We start from the raw sequence: 20,825 nt of genomic DNA on the forward strand, positions 1-20,825 counted from the left end.
CCCGGCACTGATCTACCTGTGTCACAGATACCCGGCTCTGATCTACAGGTGTCACAGATACCCGGCTCTGATCTACAGGTGTCACAGATACCCGGCTCTGATCTACAGGTGTCACAGATACCCGGCTCTGATCTACCTGTGTCACAGATACCCGGCTCTGATCTACAGGTGTCACAGATACCCGGCACTGATCTACAGGTGTCACAGATACCCGGCACTGATCTACCTGTGTCACAGATACCCGGCACTGATCTACAGGTGTCACAGATACCCGGCACTGATCTACCTGTGTCACAGATACCCGGCTCTGATCTACAGGTGTCACAGATACCCGGCTCTGATCTACAGGTGTCACTGATACCCGGCACTGATCTACAGGTGTCACAGATACCCGGCACTGATCTACCTGTGTCACAGATACCCGGCACTGATCTACCTGTGTCACAGATACCCGGCACTGATCTACCTGTGTCACAGATACCCGGCTCTGATCTACAGGTGTCACAGATACCCGGCTCTGATCTACAGGTGTCACAGATACCCGGCTCTGATCTACAGGTGTCACAGATACCCGGCTCTGATCTACCTGTGTCACAGATACCCGGCTCTGATCTACAGGTGTCACAGATACCCGGCACTGATCTACAGGTGTCACAGATACCCGGCACTGATCTACCTGTGTCACAGATACCCGGCACTGATCTACAGGTGTCACAGATACCCGGCACTGATCTACCTGTGTCACAGATACCCGGCTCTGATCTACAGGTGTCACAGATACCCGGCTCTGATCTACAGGTGTCACTGATACCCGGCACTGATCTACAGGTGTCACAGATACCCGGCACTGATCTACAGGTGTCACAGATACCCGGCTCTGATCTACAGGTGTCACAGATACCCGGCACTGATCTACAGGTGTCACAGATAGCCGGCACTGATCTACAGGTGTCACAGATACCCGGCTCTGATCTACAGGTGTCACAGATACCCGGCTCTGATCTACAGGTGTCACAGATACCCGGCACTGATCTACAGGTGTCACAGATACCCGGCTCTGATCTACAGGTGTCACAGATACCCGGCTCTGATCTACCTGTGTCACAGATACCCGGCACTGATCTACCTGTGTCACTGATACCCGGCACTGATCTACAGGTGTCACAGATACCCAGCACTGATCTACAGGTGTCACAGATACCCGGCACTGATCTACCTGTGTCACAGATACCCGGCTCTGATCTACAGGTGTCACAGATACCCGGCTCTGATCTACAGGTGTCACAGATACCCGGCACTGATCTACAGGTGTCACAGATACCCGGCACTGATCTACAGGTGTCACAGATACCCTGCACTGATCTACAGGTGTCACAGATACCCGGCTCTGATCTACAGGTGTCACAGATACCCGGCACTGATCTAGCTGTGTCACAGATACCCGGCACTGATCTACAGGTGTCACAGATACCCGGCACTGATCTACAGGTGTCACAGATACCCGGCACTGATCTACCTGTGTCACAGATACCCGGCACTGATCTACCTGTGTCACAGATATCTACAGGTGTCATTCCTTAATCACTAATAATGGGTAACTGATGCTGCTGCTTTACTCTCTACCTCCAGCCACAAAATAACAGGACAGTATCAGAGAAGAAATAAAGGTATTATTTATTATATTACATTATATATATATATATATATATATATATATATATATATATATTTACATATATATATATATTATGGCATACAGGGTATTATCAGGAGTAGGATATATATATATATATATATATATATATATATATATATATATATATATATTATGATCAGTACAAGAGGGCTGAGCACCAGGTAACTATATAACTATATACTTATCGCCCCCCAGCACCGTGTCACGTGTCCGGCAGTGAGGACAGGACAGGACTACACGTCCCGTGATGCAGCGCGGCGGCGGAGGCCGGATATCCGGCCGGGGGTAGTAGACGTGTCCTTGCTCTGCAGCAGCTTACACTGAGCTGGGAGCCGGCGGGGTAAGACGGGGTCTGTGCTGGGGCCCCTATAACAGCTGGTGGTCTCCATCCATAAACCAGGGGTTCCCTGTACAGTATTGGGTGGTCTGTAATGTATAATAATGGCGGTCCCCTGTATAGTATTGGGGGGGTCTGTACTGTATAATGGGGGGTCCCCTGTATAGTATTGGGGGGGGAGGTCTGTACAGTATTAGTCTGATGTTGGGGTACATAGACTGTATAGTGGTGAGTGAGGGGCCCATGTATTAGTATTAGTGCTTTGTGCCATATTAATGGGTATTGGGGTCTCTCCCACCTCTGTCAGTGTATTAGGAGGGGTCCTGGGGTGGGTACAGGGGGTGACTGGTTATAATCAGGGGTTGCGTGCAGCAGATCAGGCTTTATGTGTGGTGGGATTATAAATTGTGTTTTTCTTAGATGTAAGGTCATCACATTGAAAATGTTATTTAATGTAATATAATTGTGGTCCTGTAGGTTGGTGTGATTAGTATAGTGATCTGTGTGTGTATCGCAGGGTCATAGTGTACATTATACACACTAGGGGCAGACACATCACACCTGAGAGTGACACATCAGCCTTACCTGAGCTCAGGGGTCTAGTAAGTAACTATCCATCGCTGACCCCAAGTTATAAATCAATTTATAATCTTTTTTTTATTGTTAGGTTAATATTTGTATTCCTGTATTGCACATAGTATAGTGTCTGCTTTGTATTTTGTGCATTTTTGTTAAGTGTTTTGGTTGTCATTTAAGGCCAGGACTTCTATAGCTTATAAAGACTTCTTAATATGATGAATGTAACAGGGTCTGTTAAAAATAAATAATAAATATATATTATATGCAGGATCACATCTGTCCATATGTTTTATAACTGATGTCAATGTGTCTGTTGCAGATGAAGATTCTATTGGTTGCGTTTGTGGCGCTGCTGGCCGTGGTGCAGTGCGAGGAGGGGGCCCGGTTACTGGCGTCTAAGTCGCTGCTGAACCGCTACGCCGTGGAGGGGAAGGATCTAACTCTGCAATACAACATCTACAACGTGGGCTCCAGGTGAGGGGACTAAGCCGGCTCCGGGTGTTTGTTTTGTGGAGTAAAATTGGTACTTTTAACTTTAATTGTATGTTATTTATTAGTATCATAATACCGTCAGTCTACAGACTGTGTGATATGTTTTATCAGTTAAGGATATTAGTATGTTATTAAGGAGGTCTTTCTACATAAATATTGGTATATACGTAATGTCAGTTTATTGAGTTCTGTCATGTGTCTAGTGTAATATAGACTTGTAATATTGACGTATATAGACTTCTAACCTGTGAATAATGTATTATATGGCCGTTATATAGAAGTATATAAATGGGTATAATCTCTAATGAGCAGGCACATTTTTTTCATGTTTGCATTTATTTTGTCTACCGTGCGCGCCCCCCTGCCTTGTGCGCGCCCCCCTGCCTTGTGCGCGCCCCCCCTGCCTTGTGCGCGCCCCCCTGCCTTGTGCGCGCCCCCCCCTGCCTTGTGCGCGCCCCCCCTGCCTTGTGCGCGCCCCCCCTGCCTTGTGCGCGCCCCCCCCTGCCTTGTGCGCGCCCCCCCCTGCCTTGTGCGCGTCCCCCCTGCCTTGTGCGCGTCCCCCCTGCCTTGTGCGCGCCCCCCCTGCCTTGTGCGCGCCCCCCCCTGCCTTGTGCGCGTCCCCCCTGCCTTGTGCGCGTCCCCCCTGCCTTGTGCGCGTCCCCCCTGCCTTGTGCGCGTCCCCTCACTGTACGTCCCTGCAGTGCCTTACAAATGAATGCCAATAATAATATTGTCCGCCAACCTAGACACGGTGGAGGTGGAAAGTTTCTGGGCTGAATGACTGTGCAGCCACTAAGTGCCTCGTGCCTCTGTGGTGTCATGAATGGTCACCTCCGCTGCGTGCTCAGTTACGCTGTTACGCTGTAACGGTGTGAGCGTGTAATGTCTGTGCACTACAATCTGATCTTTGTCCCCCCTCTAGCGCTGCTCTGGATGTGGAGCTCTCCGATGATTCCTTTCCCCCGGAGGATTTCGGCATCGTCTCCGGCATGCTGAATGTGAAGTGGGACAGGATTGCTCCGTATCCTTTCTAAGTCCTGGGATAACTTGCTGACATCTGTGTGATCGTTGTTCTGTCGATGTGTCAAATTGTGGCGTACGCTGTAGTGCGGATGACCCATCACCTTACGTCTTACTACAGTCTGCTTATACTGGCCGAGAGCCGCCATATTGAGGTCTGTCAAAGTGGGTGTGGCTGCGCTGTAGATAACGAGCGCAGAGGGCATTGGGGACGATTACAAAAACTGTATGCAAAGGAAAACTGGGGAATACGAGTTCTGTAAATTTATAGGCTAAAATAACAACTATTGTAAGAGTCCGATGTGTGGGATCAGGTGCTTGTTCTGCGCTAAGTCTGATGCTTTTTCTTCTCGCAGTTGTCACCTTTACCACCAAGTCCCGCCCCCCTCTCATGCCAAATTGCCGGGATAAAAAATATTACAAAACTTGTCTTGAATATATCCCATATTATGTTCTAAAATGCTTTGCTCTATTTCTTTAGCTGATTTGTGTGGACTTTCACAGAAATATGGCAGCCAACTATGAGCAACCCATGAATGATTTTATTGTAGCACAGCCCCACCCACATGTCTAGTTTAGTTTGTCTCCCCATGGGTGTAAATGAAGTCTGTCCACAATGCCTGATGATATTGATCTTTAACCCCTCCCGTTGCGTAGCGCTAGCAACGTCTCTCACACCGTGGTCCTGCGGCCTCTGAAAGCCGGCTACTTCAACTTTACCTCCGCCACCATCACTTACCTGGCCCAGGAGGGGCTACAAGTTGTGGTGGGTATTCTCTCTCTCTCTCTCTTCTATAATGTTTTGTTTGGAGCCTAGCATAGAACTGTTGTCGATGCCCCGCCCTCATTCATGCTAGGAAAGGGGGAGGGTCGTTGACAACTGCACTGTGTTAGCTTAAGGTCGGATATTTCATAAATCATTTTTAGAAATCTGTATTGATCCCATATTTTCAAATCATCTCGGGGGAAGGGATTGTTGGTGCCTAAAATTTTGTGGCGTGGATCTGTTTTAAATGTCTAAATCTTTGGGCACAGGTGGGGTACACCAGCGCCCCCGGACAGGGGGGAATCCTGGCTCAGAGGGAGTTTGACCGAAGATTCTCTCCTCATTTTGTAAGTAGATTATGAAGTTACTTTGTGGCCGTTCTGTACGAGACGCGGCCGTGCCCGCTGACCCTCTCCTCCTTTGTCGTTACTTAGCTGGACTGGGCGGCTTTTGGGGTGATGACGCTCCCCTCCATCGGTATCCCCCTCCTCCTGTGGTATTCAAGCAAGAGAAAGTACGACACCCCCAAGCCTAAGAAGAACTGAGTAGGTTCAAATATCCAAAGAGCGGACGTGGGGCGACTTGTGTGAGAGGGGCGTACACAGCTGCCTTCACCCTGCACCCATCTCTTGTCCCAAACGCCCCTCTCCCCGTCTCTGGATCACCAGACCCCCTCTGTAAGTTGGATATACACCTGTTATTGAGCAGTGTAAAGGAACTGGTAATATCACACGTTCTGCTCTATCCGTTCTTGTCGCAACATCGTCCGATCCAGTAACGTCAATCCGAAAGAATATATATTTTAAATATTGGTTTGTATTCAACAAGCCGATGATCAGCGTTATGTGCCACCCGATGCCATATCGATGTTCACAGCCACACACAACCTTCTCAGAAACTGAATTCCCATTTGTAGGACAAATCTTCTTTTTCCACGGAAAAGCTTTTTTTTTTTTAAACAGCCCGAATCGTGGTTTAATGTGTCCCGATGATACGAGCGCTGGGGCTCTGAGCGGTCCTGTGTCTCTCAGCCCAGAACAATGGAGGGTTTTTCTAATAAAAGGAAAATGAGATACTCCCTTTGTCTGTGTTATTATTTCCATGTCTGTCAATGTTACCCCAGGACCCGTGTTGTGTATAATACCAGTGGGCCGGTGACTCTAGATACGTTGACGATCAATTTACACAACGATATAGGAACAAAGTATTGATATAATACATCTATAAACTAGTAAAGTATCATTAGGACCCTTTCATAGATAAGGATGATGAATGTGCCATCCAATAGTAATAAATGAGGATGATATATATCCTGATCAGCCAGTGCTGTGTGACAGACTTTCACAGAAATATGGCAAGTGGCACGGTTTATCCTCCACTTGATATCAAAATAGATGGCCGCAACCAGGTCAATTGTTCTTTAAATTCGCATTAGACGTTGCCCGTCCCGGTGTAACTCTGTTCCTGTCTCTTAGTCATTGTCTGCTAGCTATTGGCTGGACCCCCCCCCCCCCAGTGCTGATCTTTCCTCTCCATCAGGTAAGAGGCTGCGTATTGTGCTCCACATAATGTCAGGCTCTGCAGGGGCAGCGGCAGGAATGTGTTGGTGGGTGACAGAAGTGCTGCTCTGCTGTCATCTCACAATGATGTCTGTATACAGAGAGCCCCAAGCGTCAGCCCCCGATCTGTGCTTAGCTGAGCACTGGGGGCTTAAAGGGCCACTGAGCCGAAAATAGATCTCGAACCAGTGGAAAGCAGGAAGCCACAGACTGAGAGTTATATAGTGGAAGGAGCAGGGTCCCCAGCAGCACAGAGTATATCAGGAGATGAGTGATGTGTTAGTGAGGACAGGGCTGCATGTGACAGGGGCAGTGACATGATGTGAGGAGGGGAATGGAGGCAGCAGGAAGCCACAGACTGAGAGCTATATAGTGGAAGGAGCAGGATCCCCAGCAGCACAGAGTATATCAGGAGATGAGTGATGTGTTAGTGAGGACAGGGCTGCATGTGACAGGGGCAGTGACATGATGTGAGGAGGGGAATGGAGGCAGCAGGAAGCCACAGACTGAGAGTTATATAGTGGGAGGAGCAGGGTCCCCCAGCAGCACAGAGTATATCAGGAGATGAGTGATGTGTTAGTGAGGACAGGGCTGCATGTGACAGGGGCAGTGACATGATGGGAGGAGGGGAATGGAGGCAGCAGGAAGCCACAGACTGAGAGTTATATAGTGGAAGGAGCAGGGTCCCCCAGCAGCACAGAGTATATCAGGATACTGAGACTAATATAGTGGAAGGAGCAGGGTCCCCCAGCAGCACAGAGTATATCAGGAGATGAGTGATGTGTTAGTGAGGACAGGGCTGCATGTGACAGGGGCAGTGACATGATGTGAGGAGGGGAATGGAGGCAGCAGGAAGCCACAGACTGAGAGTTATATAGTGGAAGGAGCAGGGTCCCCTGCAGCACAGAGTATATCAGGAGATGAGTGATGTGCTAGTGAGGACAGGGCTGCATGTGACAGGGGCAGTGACATGATGTGAGGAGAGGAATGGAGGCAGCAGGAAGTCACAGACTGAGAGTTATATAGTGGAAGGAGCAGGGTCCCCCAGCAGCACAGAGTATATCAGGAGATGAGTGATGTGTTAGTGAGGACAGCTGCATGTGACAGGGGCAGTGACATGATGTGAGGAGGGGAATGAAGGTAGCAGGAAGCCACAGACTGAGAGTTATATAGTGGAAGGAGCAGGGTCTCCAGCAGCACAGAGTATATCGGGAGATGAGTGATGTGTTAGTGAGGACAGGGCTGCATGTGACAGGGGCAGTGACATGATGTGAGGAGGGGAATGGAGGCAGCAGGAAGCCACAGACTGAGAGTTATATAGTGGAAGGAGCAGGGTCCCCCAGCAGCACAGAGTATATCAGGAGAGGAGTGATGTGTTAGTGAGGACAGGGCTGCATGTGACAGGGGCAGTGACATGATGTGAGGAGGGGAATGGAGGCAGCAGGAAGCCACAGACTGAGAGTTATATAGTGGGAGGAGCAGGGTCCCCCAGCAGCACAGAGTATATCAGGAGATGAGTGATATGTTAGTGAGGACAGGGCTGCATGTGACAGGGGCAGTGACATGATGTGAGGAGGGGAATGGAGGCAGTAGGAAGCCACAGACAGAGTTATATAGTGGAAGGAGCAGGGTCCCCAGCAGCACAGAATATATCAGGAGATGGGTGATAGTGAGGACAGGGCTGCATGTGACAGGCGCAGTGACAATCCTCTTGTGCCTTTCATGCATGTCTTTGTATCACCAGGCAGTGTGGTTTAGTTTCTGTGCCCTGAGGTGTGACACAAATTTGATACACAAGGACTGTGCAGGACAACACAACAAGTCTACCTGATGCTACAAATACATGTCTGAGAAGCTCAGAAGCAAAACATGTATTTAGATAAACCTGCAGGGGACATACAAACCAATAAATAATAAGTCATTTGAGGTTGGAGAATGGTTTTTAAGCCCTAGTTCTGCCAATATTTTATTCCAAATGCTTTTTTTTCCCCTTCTAATTCAGACTCCTCATACATCCGGATCAGCAGGATTGTCAGGAATAGACGGCTATAAAATGTTTTACTGCATTTGGCAATGAAAAGGGAGCTCTGGGTAACTCTTAAAAAAAAAACATAGGTCCTAGTGCGGAAGTCCCACCATAAATATCAATCTTCCCACTGGACGAAGCTGCTAACAGTATGAAATATTAAGGAAATATTCCTACTTTTCATTAAGGGATTTAATGGGACAAAAAATATCTGACCCATGGCTGCTTGTTGAGCGTGTGGTCACTAGGGGGAGCCAAAATACACTGGACATTCTGTTTAACCCCTACCTGCAAATATGGTCTATTTTTATTTCAAATGCACTAATAAGCAATAATATATTATTAAAATTTTCTCCAACCTTTTCTTATCAACATTTTATTGGACTAATGAATAATACAACCAATATCAACTAGATGAAACAGCAATAAAGTTATTTCATTCAAACATGTCCGAAAACAGGATCTAAGTTGATACAGTAGCGATTAGAAATGGTCTAAAGTAAATACAAGAGCAACAATAACAGAACAATACACTAATAAAATATATCTCAGTATAATGATATAAATGGTTATACCATAAATCGGTGAGAGAACAGTTAGATCAGACTTGGTGCTTGGCTCCAGGTGGAGTCAGTCAAGTGTTTCTACCCATCTCTCTGATAATGCTCTATATCAGTGTTGGCTAACCTGTGACACTCCAGGTGTTGTGAAACTACATGTCCCAGCATGCTTTGCCAATATATAGTAGTTTATTGCTGGAAGGGTATGCTGGGACTTGTAGTTTCTCAACACCTGGAGTGTCACAGGTTAGCCAACACTGCTCTATATCAAGCATGGCCAGCCTACGGAACTCCAGGTGTTGTGAAACTACAAGTCCCAGCAAACCTCGCCTGCAATTGGCTGGCTACTGGCAAAGCATGCTGGGACTTGTAGTTTTGCAACACCTGGAGAACCATAGGTTGGCTAGGCCTGCTCTGTATATCATTTAGGGGGGCCCAAATCAGTATCTTGCTCACGGTCCCAAGGGCTCTGGTTCTATGTCGTGCCGCAAATGATTTTACTGCAAAAAAATGCCAAGTTGTGGGAAACAGCAATGTCACACCTAAATATACCATGAGCCCCAAGAGCTTACAATCTAACCACCACGCAAAATGTCCCCCGCCTGCAAAAAGGCTTAATAAATTAAGATGTGTATTTTGTTGTTTTTTGTTCTGTGATTAAGGCAGGGTAAGGTCGTGATTGACACCTTCTGAATGCCAAGCTTTCCAGGGGATGAAGACTTTTAGAAGTTTGAATCAAAGCCTTGAGCTGACTTATGTCTTCAACCTGGGCGAGAGGAGGGGGGAATGATTACACAGAGAGGGAGGGGTGGAGGAGGGAAGGGAGGGTGATAGAGGACAGGAGTTAAGATCTCACTGTTCAAAGATTACTGAATGTAGAAGGAGAGAAAGTGGAGCCAGAGGAAGCAGCTGCTGGGAAAAGTTTGGATGAGCCCAGAGAGAGAGAGAGAGAGAGAGAGAGGGGTTCACGGGAACAGGAAGATGAGTAACGCTGGGTGACAGCATCCTAAATACCAGGATTCGGGATTTAATCACTGGAAAATCAGGCGCCCAAGGACAACGACTGCCAAAAGAGGTCCTTCGCCCGCTGGGGATGATATGAAAGGTAAGCGATTGTCTAAACGGTTACCCTGGCGTAAGCCAAGATTGTCTGTGAAGCATCGGCGACCGGGACAATAAGCCTGGACTTGTAAAAGGGGAAGCGACGGGGATAATTCAGGAAGCTTTTGTAAGCTCTGGGGAAGGAGGGGGGGGGGTCAGATGTTGTATTAATTGTATTATTTTGCAACCTGTGCCATCCGTAGACTTGTAGGTCCACAACGTCCGGAGAGTCACAGGTAGCCGTCCGTTGCTCGTGTCCCAATCGTCAGCTCGGAGAAGTATATTTGTAGTGATGTTTTGTGTACGGTAGAGAAAGCTAGCACTGGTCCGACCAGTGCCACCTGCGTTAATTAACTGGTAATTAAGTTAGATCTTTAAGCCACTAAGTGAAATGTTGTGGTTCTTATCACCATGAGAACCTGGCATCTCTGGGACGTTATACAGCTCTCCGCACACATGTAGACGCTCAAAATGTATAAATGTAACGTGTGTCACCCGTGTGGAGCGAGAGAGGTGCAGAGGACTGTTCTACGCTCAGTTGTAGTCCGTCAATGGTGTCCTTTTCTGCGTTGATGGAGCGGCCTACCGGCAGAGGTGGTAGGGTTAATTGTCTGAGGTTGTCAGGTGCAGGATCTGGAACATAGAATAAGGCCGGGATTAAAATGAGACTAACAATAGATAAGGGACAGGTTGTGCTATCTGGGTAGCGGTCATCTGGCCCTTTAAGAGTCGATCAATAAACAGAGCACAGGGAGCACAGATCTCTTACAGCCGTGGACTCATTGTTTGCTGTGTAACAGGTCTCTGAAGATATATCATCCGTCGTTCCCACGTCTGACATTCAATCACGAAGTTCCGGGTACCTGGTAATACGCTCAGGACGTGACTCTGTTACCAGTTCCCCGTGGAACAGGTGTTACAAGCAGCTTGTGGCTGTCCAGCTCTTGGGGAACTATAAGTCCCAGCAGGCTAAGCTTCCTCTATATAAGAGAATTAATGATCATAGCATTTGAAATAAAACGTGTTGAGGGTTCATAATATTCAAGATGTTTTCTAAAATCTTCTGTCTCCCCATGAGATCCTTAGAGGAAGAGTAGACAGCGTTGGTTCTTTTAGTGCAGGTCTGTGTATAACTCAGAGGCATCGCTGAACATGTTAGAATGCTAAGTAAAGGTGTTCTGTATCCCCCAGCCTCTCGGACATCTCTGAAGACCGCTTGCCATGGTCCGATGCCTGGCCACACCAGATCGAGTGGCTGGAAAGGAGATGAACCCCAATTCCACCTAAGGCACTTTACATTTTATTTAGAGCAGCCCTTAATTGACCTTAATATATATGAAAGGTGGCGTATTACTGAACTGAATAACTGGAGTGTTGGAGAAATATGTCCACTATGCTCTACGTCACTTCTCTGCGGCAGGATGAGCTTCTTTAGCACAGCAGACAGGGAGTGACTGACAGGCTTGTAGACATGCACTGCAGAAATGTGGATTCACACAGGGTGAGGGATGTCACAGCAGCTCAAACAACTGCAGTCTCAGCTTTTTGACCACTATCAGATTTCATAATGTCCTATGTAAATAGTTCACATAGAAATGAGAGAGAGAACCCAACATTTTTTTCATGGTGTCCTCTGGCAATTACGCAGATGGTATTATTGCAGTACTCTCACAAGTTGCCTGTCAGTCTACTCTCGCTGAACCATTTCTAGCAATGAATCTGAAGTGAAATAACTATTTTTCCATATAGAACCTTGCATTTAATTATACACAAATTTTTGTAACTTGTGATCATTCAGCGGGGTCATAAGATATGTAGTTTGGTGGCAACTACTGACAAAGCGTACAGCTCTCAATTAATGTCATGGGTTATGCTAGGGCATTGAAAATTAGGTGGAATTACATGCCCCAAATATTCTCCTATATCTTCGAGGAGGGAGGACTGTATTGCCTTCCCTTGTTGTGAATGCCAAAACATCTCTATTTGCTCAGAAAGTCATTCAGAAGTTAATTGGCGCATGCTGTCATATTATTGCAAAAGTCTGTCCCACATCTCAGGTTACTGGCTTTAACCAATGATGTGCCCTGTTAGTAGCAGTGTATCTATCTATAGGTGGGTAACTTAAAAAGGGAGAATTGTGTCAGTCTCTGGGTTAATGGGCATGCTATCAAAGGGGACTGTACGCATGAGGGTTTTATAACATACTTAAATAGGCTTATTGACAGGAAGTCTCAGGTGCAATGAGGAAATTGTTCCTCCTTGATCAGTCACTAATGGCAAATATAGTAATTGCTCATAATTATATATAATATAATTATAATATATATGTGTATGTGTGTGTGTATATATATATATATATATATATATATATATATATGTTGTAGTTATTAGGAGCCCTTAAGCCATACTTGCCAACTCTCCCGGAATGTCCGGGAGACTCCAGAATTCTGGGTGGGTCTCCCGGACTCTTGGGAGAGTATGACAGTCTCCCGCATCTGCCCACTTCCTAGTGAAGTGGGCAGAATTAAATCCTAAATGCTGCGATTTACCGGGAATATGGCACTGTAAAATGACGTGTTTGCGTCATTACGTCACGGGGCGTGACCAAAATGACGCGATTTTCGGAGCTCAGTGGTTAGCATTATTGGCTCACAGCGCTGGGCCAAGCGGTCCCATTCCGACCAGCGCCCTATTTGCCTGTTTTTGTGGGTTTCCTTCTACACCTTAGTAGGTTAAGAAGCTTCTGAGAAAATGAACCCTAGTGTGTTCTTGTAGTAAGAAATGTAGATTGTAAGCTCCCCAGGCCACGATGTGTACGATGAAATATCCTCTGCAAATCACTGCGTAATATGTAAAATAAACGTTAATAAATGAGCTGATTCGTATGTTACACGCCCTTCCCGTGACGGTTGTATGTCCCAGTTGCGATGGGAGATTAGAGGGTAAGATGGGCGGATACAGGCGGAGGGACGGGGTGACGGGTTTTCCGGGCAGGTATCTGGAGTGCCAGGGACTGGGCTAGGCACCGTCCGGCGCTGGGCACCACTGAAGGCCGATTTCTGGATGTGAGGAGGACACAGGATTAATGATTAGAGGAGTTTGGAGACTGTACATGACTTCAGTGTTTGAGCTCAGGGTGTGAGTGTCGCCTCTTGACTGATAAGTGGCGTGGCCGATCGCCGTACAAAGTTGAGAGGTTTGTAGATAAGCTTAGACGTCTCTCCTTTACCAGCCCGGGGTTATGTATAAAACAGCTTCCGTCTTACGATCACAATCGTTTTTAATCTTTATCATTTTATTGCTTGATAACCCTGCATCGGTGCCCATCGAGAGTTGTACCATAAAGAAGGATTGACAATTTACTGACAGGTTTACTGCAACATTTGCGAACTTCCTTCTCGAGTGCCGTACAAATATTAATGATTTTGGCGATAATAGTCCGTTGACCTCATTGTTTCTCAATAAAACAATCCGTGTACGACTTACGCTCTGCTTAAAAGATACCGCCTGGGGAATCTGTGCATTTTTCATCATAACTTCGCGATAGAGGGCGCTGTTCCATTGACGTCAGGCATGGTGGGCAACACAGTGGCTCAGTGGTTAGCACTTCTGTCTCACAGCACTGGGGTCACGAGTTCGATTCCTGACCATGGTCTTATCTGTGTGGAGTTTGTATGTTCTCCCCGTGTTTGCGTGGGTTTCCTCCGGGTGCTCCGGTTTCCTCCCACACTCCAAAAACATACTGGTAGGTTAATTGGCTGCTATCAAAATTGACCCTAGTTTCTGTGTGTGTGTGTGTGTGTGTATGTGTGTGTGTGTGTATTAGGGAATTTAGACTGTAAGCTCCAATGGGGCAGGGACTGATGTGAATTCTCTGTACAGCGCTGCGGAATCAGTGGCGCTATTTAAATAAATGCTGATGATGATGATGATACTTCCCAATAATTCCGTACCTACTGTCGGGACAATGTGGCCGTGTCCACGGACTGATGGGGGCTCGTCTACACCCTAGATGGCTACGTCTGTCCTTTAATTATCCCCCTTCCCCCAACATTCTGGACAAACTTGTCCCCAGGAGGGACAGAGAGCTAAATTCGGAATTGTCCGTTTAAAGGTATATATAATTGTACAAACTTAGGTGCGTACCCAAGGAACTGTGCCATGTACTTCGTATCCCACCCTTATTTAATATAACATCTGGCAGCTCTCACTGCAAAGTGACCTTATCTTGCGTACGTTCCCAACGTATAATGAACTATGTAAGTGAACCTATCATTGACTGACGTAGATTTTACCCTATAGGGCTCATTTGTTCTGCTTTGGAGCGCTCGGGGAGATTGGGTAATTCTGACCTAGGCTAATTGGCCAATTAGCAGATCAGTGGACGAGATAAGTGCTATACATAATCCTTTGTAATAAGCTAGTTGTGGACATGACGTCATTGGCTATGGGGGAGCAAAGGATTCTGGGATCCCGCACCTACCTCTCTGGCTGTTTGATATAAGACATGAAAAGGCGAAGGCAGAGTCGTATTACTGGCTGCTGTCTATTGTTGTGTAACACAATGATGAGAAGGAAATTAATATCTGGTGGTCGGACCCTGGAACGCGGAAACTGCCGTTACCGTGGGTGGAACTCGGAGCCTCTTAACCCAGTCACTGCTGGAGGGAACCTTGTGGTGCCTCAGATCATGCACTGATTCGCTTACAGCAGACCTAGGCAGGTTTACGGAGCTACAAGTCCCAGCATGCCCTACCAGACGAAGAGTCCCACAGAAGCTGGAGAGCCACAGGTAGCCTAAACCTGCAGTGTGCAACACCCAATTTACCTGTGCGTGCAGTTTTATATGACAGTATGCCCATTTATAGAAAATAAAGGTGCTTGTTAATTATAGGGGTACCACTGTAACTCGCCAGCGCTGGACAACCTGCGATTTGAAATCTCCCCTGGGAAAACTCCACCAGCAGGGTATTCTCCGCAGGCAGCAGAAAGGGGCTTGATCCAGGAGGTTGGAGGGAGCTTGTGGGTGGCACCAACCCAGGTGAGAATGTAGCCGACTGCGCTGATCTTGGGTGTCCCCGTTAGTTCCGCTGTTGCGGCGCCGTGCAGCAAGTGACACAACGTCGCACATCCTTGAACGTTTGTGGCCAGCCAGGCACACTTCTCCTGGCTGAAGGTGGTTTGTATGCAATGTGGCGCCCGTATAATTAACAAGTACAAAAATAAGCCTTATTTATAAACAGGGCATATGTTCCTGAGCACATGTGGTGGAAATAATCAAACGCAGATACTACACCAAATGTCCTGATTTCGACGGGGCAGTACCTTATCGAAGACCCAGAAATGGGCGGGGCTTGTGTGCAAATGGACAGAGTTTCATCCCAAAGAGGGTCTTTTTTGAGTGGGGCCAGGCTTGGGGGAACTAGGGGTGAGGCATATTTAGTCCAAATATCACAAGTTTGAATGTTGGGAGATCAGCGCTGAGTCGGAGCTTCCATTTTATTGTTACCATTTGTCAAACCTATGGCCCTGTGTTAGTTTTAGTTTACTGTACAAAGTGAGTTATTTAAAGCTAATTGCTTCCTGTATTTATTCTAAGCCTCTATTTACCAGGGAGGCCCATGGCTTGGGAATGACAGCTTGAAGCATAACCAGCCAAACATACATATTTGCTAAGACAACATGGTGACAGTTAGGTTCATGAATGGCTTTCAGTGGAGGAATATGTTTAGTTTGGTTGCTGTGGGTAACAGGCTTTGCTATACTGCCTTGTCCACTCCCATTTCAAAATCTATCTTGTGGCTCTGGTGTTGTGAAACTACAACTCCCAGCATGCCCTGCATGCACTCGCCTGGCTATCTACCAGCAAAGCATGCTGGTAGTTGAAGTTTCACAACACCTGGCGAGCCACAGGTTGGCCAGGCCTGAGTTAGCCCTAAGGATGCAAACTGCAGCGCACGGTGATGATGTCACAGGCAAGAGACACATCCTGTTCAGTGCTGCTGTCAGACTTGAAAAGTTGCAGTGGATGATGGGAGTTGTAGTTTAGTGCAACATTCATTGCGCACATAGTAGTGATGTCACTCCAGGCTGCTCTTTACCCACTTAAACTGCATTTGGAAATGGATAAAGCAAGAAAACGGCTAATGGTATTCACAGAAGTTCCAACAAAAGGTATTTCTGTGTTCTCCCTGTATTTGCGTGGGTTTCCTCCGGGTGCTCCGGTTTCCTCCCACACTCCAAAAACATACTGGTAGGTTAATTGGCTGCTATCAAAATTGACCCTAGTCTCTGTCTCTCTGTGTGTGTGTGTGTGTGTGTGTGTGTGTGTGTGTGTGTTAGGGAATTTAGACTGTAAGCTCCAATGGGGCAGGGACTGATGTGAGTGAGTTCTCTGTACAGCGCTACGGAATTAGTGGCGCTATATAAATAAATGGTGATGATGATGATGAGGTCACTGAGGAACACAGTAATGACAGCAGTTTTCCGCAGTTGGCCCTAAATTCGGGGCTAAACACTGTCTCATAGGGAACTGATTATAGGCTGCATCTTCTTATCAAAGTTAGTTCAATCCACAAAACGGCCACGTCAGTGTGTGCCACCCAGTGGCTGGCTGCCAAATTTTAGCGCAGGGGGCAGCATATTAGGAACATTTTAAAGGAACAAAAAATGCAGGTAGCCCACTATGGAAGTGGCCCCCGGGCCAGATGCCCCTCTGCCCAACAAGTCCCTGGTGCCACCACTATGACTTGCTATCCAGTCGGCTGCCCACCGAGTGACCCGTGACTGTTTGGCATCCACGTGTGTGGTCAGCCAAGGTGCCTATTCAGTTGTGGTGACAAATGGTCCTTTGTCCCGGCAGAATGCCATTGTCTTTACCACCCAAGGTGCCTTCTCGTGCTGCTAATAGTGAGTTTCAGGGATTGTAAATGTGAAGCAGAGACACAGAATTACACACCTGTACCACACAATTGTCACACACAGAGAGAGCCAGGCAGCCAGGCATAGACTATAAACTTCCAGCCGATTCCCCTGCTCATAAAACAAGGAACTATAATGTATTATTATCCGTCCATGGGGAGAGACAGGGCTAATTATTCTGGGTAGGGCGTGATGAAAGGGCTTCTGCGGGTTTATAGCCCCAGGCTACCCATGAATTGTTGTCTGCAGCTTTTCTATACAGTACAGTTTAGTTACACAATGCCTGCTGAGAATACCACACATTATCTGGTTACAGGCAGCCAGGAATTCATGACACAACATAGAAATCAGTATCTCCCCCGAAGGGCTTGCAATCTACTGGTGCAATGGAAGTTGTTTGCAATCCAGCGGTATATGGAGAGACCCCGTCCAAAGGGTTTAGGGCAAAGTAGTTTAACGGGAGACACTGACCCAATGAGCTTACAATCTGGTGGTATAATGAGGGGCCTGTCCCAATGAGCTTGCAATCTAATAGTATAAATGATGACACTGCTGCTGTAATGAAAGACCCTCTCCCAAGCAACGAGAAATGTAGTTGGTATAATGAGCTCACAATCTAGTAGTATAATTAGATATATTAACGGGCTTTAAATATAGTGTTATAATTTTTAGACACAAGAGAAAGGTGTTTAAGGTCTACTGATATAACGGATCATCCTTCCACAAGAGGCTAGCGATCTACTTCTGTAATGGAAGATGCTTTGCAAAGGAACTTACAAACTAAAGGTATGATGGAAGATCCTGTCCCAAGGAACTTACATTCTAAAGGTATGATGGAAGATCCTGTCCCAAGGAACTTACAATCTAGTGGTATAATGGAAGACCCCGTCCACAATTTAATAATGTCCTGAGATACTGATCCAGTGAACTTACAATCTAGCACGTTAATGGAAGACCCTGATCCACAGAGTACATCGCCCAGCCACAACAGCTTACCATCTAGCTGTGTAATGGGAGAGGCTGCCCCAAGGCATTTAAAAATCTAATTTTAGAACATGAGACTTTCCCGAGCCGCTGGCATTATACTGGTATAACGAGAGGGTGATCATAATATAAGTCTTGTGCACAGAGAAGTGGTATCAGACCCATTAATATGATATCGTTGTACAGGTTCAGGCAGTGTACAAGTGTAATTAGACTCTCTGTGTAATCGGAGTATACTTACAGGAATTATCAGGGACATGTAAAGAGCTTAATCCCCTCACAGTTCAGCCCGAATGCGGATCCCTTCATTTGTGTCTGCGGTGCGGTCGTCTATAGTGAATAGAGTTGGTGCTACGCAAAGAAGAATTTATAGGGTCTGTGTGGACCCCACTCTTTTATACCATACTTCCCAACTTTTCCTCTTTGACTTCAGGGAGATCCCTGGGGAGGTGGGGGTGCAGGGGCGGGGTTTGATGAATCGCATCATTTTGTCCCCGCATCCTAAATGATTGTCACAATTTTGACCAATTACAGCAGGGGGCGGGGCTATGATGACGCAATATTTGCGTCATTAAGCCCTGCCCTCGCCACTTGTCTATTGCGGGGGCGAGAACCGGGAGGTTGCCCTGTTCTCCCAGAAGCCCGGGAGGTCTCCCAGAAATGCGGGTGTCTCCCGGACATTCCGGGAGAGTAGGCAACTATGTGTTAAAGAAAAGCAGCTAATGAATCTCTAGAGACTGAAGTGTCTTTTACATTTCTGTCTCCATTACTGAAGTTATGTTGCATGTCAGTCTTTGATTAAATCTTATTCTCCATGAAAATGGCCACCTCCATAGGCATCAATACATGGACATAGGACGCAATTTCTGAACTGTGTCATCATGCCACAGATGGCGAAGCCAACCACGTCTTGTACTGGCTCAGCATCAGGGAGAATGCCAGACTCTTCAGGGAGTGAGGGAGATCACCCCTAGTTCAGGGAGTCTCCCGGACATTCAGGGAGAGTTGGCAAGTATGACATATATTGGGGTCAGCCATTGTTTGGCCACCCTCAGTGGAGTCAGCCATTTTTTTTGCCCCACACACATCGGGGTCAGCTACTTTTTGCCCACACACTGTGGAGGTCACACATTATTTTGCCCACACAATGGAGTCAACCACTTTTTTGCAGAAACACAGTGGAGTTAGCCATTTTGGTCTTTTCTTTCTAACTTCCTTATATGCTTATCTCTGGGAGGTGACCTGAAGCTGCTGCCATTGTATTCACTACAGGGAACCCAGCACAAATGGAACTATGCACAATCCCCGGCTAATTATACAAAGAACAAAATAATATATTTAGTAAATGTTGCCACAGGGTGCATACAAGCCGACAAATCAAAGCGATCAGAAGGCGGAAAGCCCCTTTAAGGGCACTCGGGGATGATTCCCACGCATCCCGCTGCTCTCCATGAGCTCATCCGTGTACCAGGCCTAACATGTCCTGAAATCTCTGCATACAGACGGAGCTGACATCCTGGACACCTCACGTGAGGTCGGTGAGGTGTACTGACTCCGCGCCCCCCTCTCCGGATCCAGCCTTTGTCCAGTGATCCTAGAGGAAATACCAGCAGATAACTGTCTGTTTCCTCCGAATACAGCCATATTCTGTGATAAGCGCTGTCCCGGCTGATTGGGAGGTTAACCCTCTCAGGGGCAAATGCAGGATTAGTAGAGGGTGGTTTGCACAACACGCCACCAGTGGGCATGACCAGCATGCATGGGGGCTTGGCTATAATATTAGACAGTGCTTGGCTGCTCTCCAACTCTTCCTACCCCCATAATATACATGGGCAATGCTGCGTGCACTACTGTTAGGTGCACGCAGCTCTGCCTTTTCAAGCAGAGCTGTGTGAAGCAGGAGCAGGGTCCAGCCCCCTCAATTATACAGTGCCCCAAGCTTGGAGGGGGGTTTCCATGCACTAGGAAACCCCCCACCGGTTTGCCTATGCCTCTCATCACCGGATTGCAGGCACCCCCTGTTGGGTCAGATCTCTGCAAACTGCCTGGGAGGCTGTAGGAATGTTTTTGGCTCCCGCTCTTGTCCCCAGTAAGATCTTTTGGCAGCAGGTGAATAGAGAGGGTTCCAGCTCTGCATAGTTATTGTCCTGGTGTTTGCATTGATGCATCAGCCAGACTGGGATTATCCAGGGCTTGTGCTAAAAAACTGAAACAACAGTATCAATCCCACCCCAGGAAGCGAGGTGTGCAAGGGAGAATTACTTCCCACCAGGAATAATTTTAAATGACTTTTAAAGATCAGAAAAAGGCACGCGGTTCACCGTGAATCGCATTATTTTGGCAAGGGAATTGTGGGATGCTGGAGACTTGCCTGCTGTACCGGGAGTCCGGGAGATCGACCAGGATTTCGGGAGTCTCCCGGACATTCCGGGAGTGTTGGCAAGTATGTTTTTACTGACACATAAAAAATGGCTCCCAAGTTTTAAAATCATTAAAGCCGTACACAGTCCCGCCTCCTCCTAAAAGGGGAAATGGGGGCGGGGTCATGGCCATATCACATTAGGCGCTGTGGGAGTGTCTATCGCTTCTGAAGTGCTAGGCCGCCTCCAACTCCCCTCCAATGATAACACCCTTGCATTGCAACTTGGACCAAAGCCACCTTGGCGCCGACCACGAGACGGCGGCACAGTTGCCTCCAACATGGGTCCCTGGTGGCCAAGATGGGTAGTGCGTGCAGATAGGAGGCGTGGCCTGAACCCATCAGGGGGTGTGTCCTCATTTTTC

At 47.3% G+C, this 20,825-nt stretch overlaps 2 protein-coding genes across 4 annotated transcripts in view; both read left to right on the forward strand.

The window, feature by feature from the left end:
• Positions 1–1,936: 1,936 nt before the first annotated feature.
• Positions 1,937–5,965, forward strand: SSR2 (signal sequence receptor subunit 2). The gene is made up of 6 exons (XM_075191750.1): positions 1,937–2,036; positions 2,932–3,086; positions 4,027–4,125; positions 4,782–4,890; positions 5,160–5,237; positions 5,325–5,965. The coding sequence occupies exons 2-6, from the start codon at positions 2,932–2,934 to the stop codon at positions 5,433–5,435; spliced, it is 552 nt and encodes a 183-aa protein (XP_075047851.1). The 5' UTR covers positions 1,937–2,036; the 3' UTR covers positions 5,436–5,965.
• A 3,941-nt stretch (positions 5,966–9,906) lies between these two features.
• The window catches only part of ARHGEF2 (Rho/Rac guanine nucleotide exchange factor 2), a 111,114-nt gene continuing 100,195 nt past the window's right edge, over positions 9,907–20,825 (forward strand). For all 3 annotated transcript variants that reach the window (XM_075193570.1, XM_075193573.1, XM_075193572.1), the window contains exon 1: positions 9,907–10,140. The gene's annotated coding sequence lies outside the window, so the exon portion shown is untranslated. The remainder of the gene's footprint in view (positions 10,141–20,825) is intronic.

Source organism: Mixophyes fleayi, chromosome 12 (genome assembly GCF_038048845.1).
Source record: "Mixophyes fleayi isolate aMixFle1 chromosome 12, aMixFle1.hap1, whole genome shotgun sequence".
NCBI classification, from domain to species: domain Eukaryota; kingdom Metazoa; phylum Chordata; class Amphibia; order Anura; family Limnodynastidae; genus Mixophyes; species Mixophyes fleayi.

Coding starts and splice junctions, on each gene's coding strand:
- SSR2 (XM_075191750.1), top strand. CDS start 2,932: ATGAAGATTCTATTGGTTGCGTTTGTGGCGCTGCTGGCCGTGGTGCAG. Junction 3,087..4,026: donor ATCTACAACGTGGGCTCCAG/GTGAGGGGACTA, acceptor TCCCCCCTCTAG/CGCTGCTCTGGATGTGGAGC. Junction 4,126..4,781: donor AAGTGGGACAGGATTGCTCC/GTATCCTTTCTA, acceptor CCCGTTGCGTAG/CGCTAGCAACGTCTCTCACA.